The sequence below is a fragment of the Nothoprocta perdicaria genome, unplaced genomic scaffold (assembly GCF_003342845.1).
Source record: "Nothoprocta perdicaria isolate Ctin4 unplaced genomic scaffold, notPer1 scaffold_275, whole genome shotgun sequence".
NCBI lineage: Eukaryota > Metazoa > Chordata > Aves > Tinamiformes > Tinamidae > Nothoprocta > Nothoprocta perdicaria.
In genome coordinates this window covers 5,912-14,849 of record NW_020455505.1, presented here as the reverse complement: position 1 = coordinate 14,849, position 8,938 = coordinate 5,912, and the positions used below count along the sequence as shown (strand labels likewise).

The following is an 8,938-nucleotide window of genomic DNA, read 5'->3' as shown; positions in this document are numbered from 1 at the left end:
AAGAACACAGCAGGGGCACTGATGTGCCTGCACCCCAGCCCCACTCCCACACGTGCCCATGGCTTTGGTGCCGACTGTGCCCTCCCTGGAGCATCCGCCCCAAGCGCTGGCACAGACTCCCCTTTGCAGCCCAGGCACCCTGGGCTGATGGGATGGAGACCCGCTCGCAGGACCTGCCTGGGGTGCCAGGCAGGAGCAGGCCTCCTGAGACACCCACTTACCCCCTTCGCCGGGTCCCGACGGAACCGGTGGCCCTGCCACACACCGGAGCGCTGGCCCCGAGCTCACAATGGGGCCGGAGTGAGTGCTGAGGTCCCCACTGGGGATGGAAGGCTGGACTGCTCCGGCCTCACTCCATTCCTGTGGGACTGGAGAGGCCTCAGTGGAGGCACATGGAGGGGAAGGCTGCCCTGTGCCAGCAAGAGGGCCAGGGCATCCCCAGCGTCCCACTGCAAATGTGGGCCCCTTCCCTCCCTCCTAGCAGGGGATGAGCCGCACCACGGCCCTCGCCTTGCACCCACAGACACGCGGCTCCAACACACGACCTAGGGTTTTATTGTGCGGACAGAGGAAAACTCTTGAAAGATGGATGTTCTTGTTGCTTCTGGAAGGGGTTCCCTTTTTTTTTTTTTTTTTTTTTTTTTTTTTTTTTTTTTTATCCCCCTTTAACAAAGTTTCTTTGACAACAAGCCGTGGGAACAACTACAAATGTTCACAAAAAAATGAGTGTGGAGATGCACCCGTGCGCTGCGAGCCAGGCTGGGTGCCCACCGCAGCACTCAGTAGTGAGCCCAGCGGGGAGCCCCGGCCGTGCACGGCCTCGGCAATGCTGCGTGGCAAGCAAGCAGGCAGGGCCAGGGCTGGCCGGAGCTGGGTGCGCGGAGGAAAGCGAGGAGGGAGCAGCAGCCGGCACGGAGGGCTCTCTGTCATCTCGGCACACGGGGAAAGTTCACCACCCTCCCTGCAGCCTTCTTGGGGACATCCTGGCCTAGCTGAAGCGGTGGTCATGAGCTGAGCTGCCCATAGGCCCTATGTTGTTCTTCACTGGAGACGGGGAAATGCCAAAATGTCAAAAGGGAGGAAGCGAGCAGGAGGTATAGATGGACTTCAGAGGAAGATTGCACCGGAGGAAGGTTGCTCAGCCTCTCCTGAGGGTGCCCAGGGCCAGGCACAAGGAGGGATCAGGACCATCAGGTGTTTCCTACGACGCCATCAGGCAAGACGTTTGGAGAAGGGTAGACCAGCTTCCTGGGGAGGGAGATCTGGGGTCACGGTCCCTCAGGGGAGCCCTCCTGTGCCACCAGCCTGGTTAGCTCCTGCAGGGAGCCGCTAGCTCAGAGTCGCTCTGCTCGTCTCTGCCACAAGCGGTTGCTGGCAGCAATTTCCCTCGTCACAGCTAAGGACTAGTCCCAATGGATGCCTCGGGCTTTGGCAGCCCAAAGTACCAGATGACGCCTGGAGGCCTCACTTACAGCTCAGTGGGAAAAAAAGCAAATTAGGAGAAACTCAATTCCAATTCACTGCACCCAGCCCGGACACCCCTCTGCATCCCTGCACGCCCACTGTCTCTCTTACCTGCAAGCCTGTCTGTCTTTCTCCAGGTGAAAACAGGCAAGAAATGGCAAGTAAAAGGATGGGAGGTGCGGGGCCAGTGCCCGCAGCAGGAACACAGCAGCTGGAGCAAGCTGGGGGCAGTGGGATGGGAGAAGCGGTGCTGCTGAGTGGGACCACCGTGCTTGGGCTGGGGGCAGTGCTTGGGACACGTGAGCGCATCGTGGCAGGTCTCAGCACAGGACAGGGGGTTAGCATTAGATATACGGCTATATAGAGATAATATAGAGGTTGCATTTGTTTCACATCGCTTGGCTTCTCTTTCCAAGGGCCACATTCCAGCGGGGGGGAGCGGGTTTGCTGGGGGGGAATCGGGGTATGAGTGTGTATGTGCGTGTGCGTGCGTGCGAGTGTGTGTGCTTTTCCTCTCAGAGGGACACGAAGTCCACGGCTTGCAGGAGAGGCAGGGAAAGGAGGAGCAGCAGGAGCCATGAGGTGTTCTGGATCAAGAGGCTGAAGCCGGCGCATTTCTCCAGTTTGTCTGTGAGGAGAGGAAAGGAGGGGTGAGAGACGGAGACGTGAGATCTCTCTGCAACAGGATAGATGTTTTAAGGGGTGCTGCTTGCCTACTTTCTGCTGTGTTTGTGCAGCAAATCCTGGCCTGGCCCATTGCTTTCAGTTTCTCCTCCCACTTTGTGTCATCCCATTGGGATAGCTTTTGGGGACATACAGAGCCCAAGGAACATCAAGTCCTGCCTCTCCTCAAAGAGAGATGACAAGGCAAGAATAGGAACTCTGGAGTTGCAGGACTGGAGAGGGATTGAACTGGGTCCGAGTGGGACTTCCCATAGGGCTGGCTGCTCTGCTGTCCTGAATCTGGACGTATAAGGCTTGGAACATATGAACAGGGATCCGGGAAGGTTTGGAGACATCTTATGCAGTCATGGATTTCCTTGCTGGCCCTGTTTACCCAAGGGGCAGATGGGAAGGAGGGGCTGAAGGGGAGCCAGAGACCAGGCACCATTGCCAAACTCACCTTTGATGACAGTGATGTTCTTTGACTGGTTGATGGTGTAGTCGTTAGTGGCCTTCAGTTCACACAGGTAGACGCCCTCGTCGCTGGTGGTGAAGCTCTGCAGGTGCAGGCACACCAGGTTCTTGTGCATGGTGACATTGGCCCGGTTCCGGTAGGCGTTCTCAGAGACGCTTATGGTGCTGTGGATGACGTGCTTCCTGTTGTCCTTGGTGATGCTGAACTCGTAGGTCAGGGGGTTGCTGGTTCTGTTCTCATAGTGGCAGTCCACCCGCAGGTTCTGGCCCAACAAGCAGGCGCTCAGATCCTTGATCATTTGACAGTGAGTGGCTTGGAGCACTGGGAAAGGCAAGCAGGGGTCAAACGGAGAGCGGTGAGAACTGGGGAGGCCCATGCAACCTCCCTAGTACGAAATAGCATTCTGGAGAGAGTTGAACCTTGCTGCCCCTTCCCCAGACACCTTGTGCCCACCCCACTCCAGCGTGCCCTGCACCCCTGGGAATGGGTCCCGGATATCCACCCTGTGTGGGAGATGCTGCAGCCCTGTTCCTCATGGAACTGGGGGCTGCAGCATGTGTCCCGTGAGTCAGGGCCAAGGTTGCTAGACGGCAAGAGAGGATGTGTCACCCACTGACCATACCTGTCAGGAAGACGGCAATGCCAACAGTGGGGTTCATCTCTGCGCCGCGGTGCCCGGAGGCAGCTGCCGGTGAGAAGGGAGCCTGGGCAGGGAGAGAAGATGGCAGTTAAGCAGAACCATGGCCCCAGCACGCAGACATGTATGTGCACTAGCGGCCACACACGACAAGGGAGGCAGGCAGCGTCTTCCCCTCAAATGCTAGTGCATTGCCTGCTCCTCATCACGATAAAAGATCCCCTCAGCAGAGAAAGTCTGGCCCTGCCACGGATTTAGGGAGCAGGGCATCAGGGTTTGGCTCCCATCGCCTTTTCATATCCTTAGGCAATGCTTTCCCTGTCTGTATCCCCCACACCAGGCGTTAAAATAGCCTGGCATGGACCTGCAGCTGCCTGCAGCGAGGCTGGAGCCTGCATCCCTCCCTCTGCCCCTTTTCCTGCTGGGTGCCTGGTCGAGGGACAGGGAAGAGCTGCGAGGATGTGTTCCCTGGCCTGCACATCATGGCTGGACTGCCGCGGCTCGCAGCTGGCCAGGTGCCGGCTGAGGGACCCTCCCTTTGTGCAGGACGGCGGGTGGCCAGGCCTGCCAGCCCCCCCTGCCGCGGCACAGGCGGGTGAGCTCAGCAGAGATGACTCATTGCAATGCAGTGAGGGAAAGGGGCCAAGAGCGGCGAGGACGGAGAAGGAGGCAGACAGACAGGGAGCCAAGTCTGCCAGAGGATGGCACCAGGTCTCCAGGGGTTGAGCTAAGCTCCGCGAGCCATGGGGAGGAAGCCTTTTGCAGTGGCGGAGTCCTCTGCTCTGCGACCCTGGTCTGCAGCCTGACTGTCTCCAGGCTGCCTTGCGGTCTGTGCTAGGGAAGGACCCATGGATTTACTGTCAAAACCCCAGGGCTGCCAGCAGCCTCAAACAGCTTGAGAGGAATCAATTAAAGGTTTGCAGCCCAGCCAAGCAATTGCACAGGGAATGCAGCCGCAGACATACGGAGCGGAGGAATAGGGTGGGGGAGCAGCAGAGACAAAACTGGGGCTGAAGGACAAATGGCTTCAGTGAGCCCTCCAGCCCGGGGAATGTGTGCCTGGGTCCAGCCCTTCACCTGGCAAGCAGAGGGGAGGACAGACACCCGTTTTGCCCATCTGAACCTGACTAAGCATCCAAGGAGGAGGTGGGAACTGTCTGTACTGCAGTCAGATGGATTTTTCTATTTGGCGTTTTTGGGGTTTTTCATGTAACATTTGAACAGGAAATACCAAGCTCATTTGCTCACTGCAAAGCTGTGGAAGATCTGAAAATCCCCACCCCCAACTAAAGCCAAGAACAAAAATTCTGCTTCTGTTCAATCTTGATGAGCAAGAGGTTTCCTATGGAGGACAAGGACATGCAGGAGGAGACGGTCTGAGTCTCCTTCAGATTCCTAAAAACGGGCCCTTGCCCTAGCTTTCTTACCTCCAACCCACATCATCTCAGACAACTTGGGACACCCTCTAGGTCACAATCAGCTTCTTCTCCAGAAAACCACTGAAAATGAGCTCCTGGGGAGGGGGATTTCCTTTCATCTATGTACAAAAGGAATTAGATCTTCTAGACTTCATGCTCTTGGGCGCCCTAAATCCCTTCTGTCCTCTTGCATGTTGTAATAGGAGCAGGGCTACCCAGGTAGCCCTTGCTCTCACCTGACCCCCTGAGGCTTTCTGCGAGGATGGGACTCCCAGGAATGACTGCCTTGGAGCCACTCGTGTTCTTGCAGAGCAAAACCTTGCACCAAAGACTCTATCACCTGCCTGCGGCATCTCTGCAGCAGTACCTCTGTGCCAGCCACCCTGAGAAGCTCAAGCAAGGGAGAAGGGAAGCCAGGGAATAGAAAGAGAGGCAGACAGATGGGATGGGATGAGTTGGGGGAAATGCATTCTCCCTGGCTGTGCAGGACAGAGCCTGCTGCATGGAGGCAGCAGCAGGGGCCAGGATGGGGGGGCTGCTGTGCACCTGCATGCATGAGGTGCAAGTGTGTGTGTGTGCAGGAGGAGCAGGGCAAACGGCAACTGCACCTGGGGCCTGTATGGGGCCAAAGGGCCCCGTGCAAGAGCTGCCCACCTTGGGGACAACAGACTTGTATGGGTATCACAAGGGTGTGGGACCAGCTGGCAGATAGGGATGCACACACCCAGGAGAAATACTGCAGTCCCGACTCTTTGGGAAGCATGCACGTGTGTGCGTATGTATGCAGGTCTGTAAGTGTGTGTGTGTGCATGGGGCGAGTACCAGGGCGAACAAGGACGAGCATCTCGAGCATCTCCCTGCGCGACCGCCACCCTCCCAAAGCAGCCCCTGCTCGGGACGCGCTCCCCGGCGCCCGCCGCTCCGTGCCTACCTGCGGGGCTGCTGCGGGCGCTGCCCGGTGCTGCCCGGTGCTGCCGCCGGCGCTGTGGGCGGTGCGGCGCGGCGCTCCCGCAGTTTGGGCCGGGCCGGGCGGGCGGAACCAGCAAATCAGGGCCGGGCGGCGTCACGCAGGCTCGGCCCCCGGCCCTGCGGTGACGAGGGGGGAGCGGGGGGGTCGCCGCCTCCGCCCCGGGCCAGCGGTGGGGGCAGCCGGCCCGGGGGTCCCCACGATCGCACGTCTCCTGCAATGCACCCGGGAGCCCCTCTTTGCACAGTGCGTAGTGGTGGAAAGGGCTGGGGACACAGCAAAGGGACATGGCCAAGCCCTGACCCTGGTGTCTTAGGGCAAGTGAGGACCTCGGGGAGGGCTTGTGCCTCACTGGCTCCCATCACCCATCGTATGGTGGGGATGGGGCTTAAGCAGAGCAACTACTGCACAGGAGAGCAGCTAGGGACCTGAGGAGAGCCCGGCCAAAGACCTCCTCCCTGCCCTCCAGCAAGGCTGGGGTAGCAGGAAAGGAAGCCACAGTTCGGGACAGTCAGGGATGCTGAGCATCAGCTGGGGTTTGTCCTGAAGCTCCCCAGGAAGGAGTAGAAGGCTGCAGGATGCCCTGCCCCATCTTTATGCCCTTACTGGGCTCCACCAAAATGGCTGGCACTGTGAAAGTTGATATGAAAAGTCATATTCTGCTTCGGCAGAACCTGATCCCAGGTGTCATTTGGGTGCTGAGGTGTTGCAAGCTGGCTGTGCAGCAATGGTTTTGCTAATTCAATAGAATCTCGGCTCCAGGTGCTCTCTCCCTAGGTGGGCTGTGGGCAGGCTGCCCCAAATGGGGCTTGGGACACAGGCGGGCTGGGGGTCCTGTGATGCCTGAGGAGGGCATAGCAGGCTTCCCAGTGCTAAGCTTGCTGCTGTAGAGGGAGCCAAGGCCTGCTCCTATCTGTTGTGTCAGCTGCACGTCAAGTGACCCAAATATGGGCATTACACACAGCTGTGTCACCTGCACGTGATTGCACTGCTGGCAGTGGATAACACAGACTGACAGATATCAGTCCAGGTAACTGACAAATGGCAGAATGTAAGTGGCAGCACCCCTTTGTAGATCAATTCAGACACAGCATGCATGCTGCCCTGCTGCGCTACTGCAAAAATTTGCAAGCAGAAAGTCTGCATCAAAGCACAGCATGTAGCAATGTGCACACACATGTGCCACAGACACACACCGAGCTGCACATATCTGTGAGCTCTATCTCCTCCACAGCTCTGGCTACAGAAGGGTAGGAAGCAAAAGAATACAAGCTCAAAATTGCTTCTGAAGGCATGCAAATGCTTAAGACCCATTGCAAATGACTGCAGCTCCCTTTAAATCTCTGGCTGGTGCTGCTGTGGAGGCAGGCATGAGTGTGCAGTTTCTGAGCAGCACCAGCAGACAGCTTCCTGTCTAGGTGTTTGCAGGAGGCTCCTTGTGGAAGTTTTCCCAGCTGCAAGGAGCCTCATTGCAGATTGCAGCCTGACTGCTGTCCATGTCCATGTCCGGTAGATCACGCTTACCACTGAGATGGAGGAAGGTCCCCTCCTGACTACCTCCAAAGGAGAGGAAGAATATGGGAGAGAAATTCCAACAGGAAGATTTCTCTCCTGCCTTCATCCTGCCTCCAAAAGTGTGAAGAAAAGAGTCTTTCTCCCTCTCCCTGTTGCTCGTGAATAACTGCAGGGTGATGTGATGTGGCTTCTGCTCCTAATGCGACAGCACAGTCCACGTGCAGCAGTCCCTTCCCATCAACATCCCCCCTGCTTATTGCTGGAGAGGAGAGACATGAGGGCCCTGGGCAGATGCATCTGAAAGTGTCTCTTTCAGAAAGGCCTTTGGCATCCTCCCAGCACCAATTAACAGCTGGAGAGCTACAGGATGAGTAAGTGCATCCAGGAATCAGTGCTATCCACCTGGGCCCAGAGCACCAGCAGGCTGGAGGGATGCAAAGGACTCACCCCTCTTACAGAGCTAAGGCAAACCCAGGCACTGCCCATTCCACCTGTGAGGGACAAGAATGGAAAGCTGCAGATGAGCTCTGCCCTTGATCAGAGAGACACAATAGCCCCTGGGAGCCTAGCAAGGCCCCATGGATGCTATGTGGAGCATGGCCCAGATAGGCAGCCCTTGGGCTTTGCAGCATCACTGCATGGATCATAGGTGGAGGAGACTGCTCCCCTCCCTCCAGCCTGCAGCACAGAGTCACAAAAAACAGGGGCAGGCAAGTGCCAGCATCAGCCTTCCAGGGTGCTGGCCAAGGAAAGCTCTCAAAGTGCAATGCTGCCTTTGTCCATCCACCACCTCCGGCCTCGCTTTCCCCACTCTGTTTCTGGCCCTTGGAGACGGAGAGATGAATAATGCAGTGATGCTACAGAAGATGGAAATGGCTTCCCTGCATTAACTCCTCCCTTCTGCCTGCTAGGTCTTCAGAAATGGAAGCAGTTTATGAACATTTCTTATTTATGAAGAAACCACCAGGCCAGGATGGTTAACTCTCACTATGCAGGCTCTATGGAGGTTTCCAGAAGAGAGGAGCAGGGATGCAGAAGTACTCTGCACTCCAGACCAGCCAGGAGGCTCCGTGCTCTGGAGGAGGGTTAAAAAAAGGCAGGGAATGTTCTTCCTTTCAGGCATGTGCAAGAGTTCAGATGCTTGGCGAGTCTGGGGACTGTCAGGAGGACCATTGGGAGAGGGATGCCCCAGCCTGGCTAACACCCTAGCTGCATGCATGGGACTGGAGCGCACACAGTGCTTCCCTTTAGCAGCCGCCAGCTGCTCCCTGCACTTGGGGCTTGTGTCATCAGCTCCAGCACAGGCTCATCCGTCCCATTGTTAGCAGGGACAAAGGAGCATGCTCTGGGAATGAGTGAGCGGGGACCCCAGGCTCCCTGTGTGTTCCTCCTCAGCAGCCCAGTGCATCCCAGGGCTGCCCTGCCACCTGCTCAAGCCTGAGGCTGGCTCTCCATGTGGGGTCTGCAAGCCCTGCCCTCAGCACTGCCCTCCTCCCCAATATTGAGCAACAAGTGCCATGGTCCCCATAGGTGCAGATGCACCTAGGCTGCACCTCATCATGACATGAATCTTTGCAGTCCCTCCCTTGGAGCAAAGGGCATTTTTGAAGACTTTTTTTAGCAGCTTTTCACCTGCCATTGCCGCTTCTATTTGCTAAGGAGAATGGAGAGTTTTGTTCGCCTGGGCTCCGGCTACAGAGCCAGGAGGCTCCAATGACCCATTCCCATCTCTCTGTGGTCTCTTTCAGGGAAAGGAATTGACTTTTTCATAAATCTATGCATTGCCTTTTTTTCCATGG

General features: G+C 57.1%; 1 protein-coding gene across 1 annotated transcript; it reads right to left on the bottom strand.

Moving 5' to 3' along the window:
* Positions 1-767: 767 nt before the first annotated feature.
* THY1 (Thy-1 cell surface antigen) lies at positions 768-5,638 on the bottom strand. The gene is made up of 4 exons (XM_026041020.1): positions 5,589-5,638; positions 3,225-3,306; positions 2,588-2,923; positions 768-2,092 (listed from the first exon to the last, which is right to left on the bottom strand). The coding sequence occupies exons 2-4, from the start codon at positions 3,259-3,261 to the stop codon at positions 1,980-1,982; spliced, it is 486 nt and encodes a 161-aa protein (XP_025896805.1). The 5' UTR covers positions 3,262-3,306; positions 5,589-5,638; the 3' UTR covers positions 768-1,979.
* Between the last annotated feature and the right edge of the window lie 3,300 nt (positions 5,639-8,938).

Coding starts and splice junctions, on each gene's coding strand:
- THY1 (XM_026041020.1), bottom strand. CDS start 3,261: ATGAACCCCACTGTTGGCATTGCCGTCTTCCTGACAG. Junction 2,924..3,224: donor CATTGCCGTCTTCCTGACAG/GTATGGTCAGTG, acceptor TGCCTTTCCCAG/TGCTCCAAGCCACTCACTGT. Junction 2,093..2,587: donor GAACATCACTGTCATCAAAG/GTGAGTTTGGCA, acceptor CTCTCCTCACAG/ACAAACTGGAGAAATGCGCC.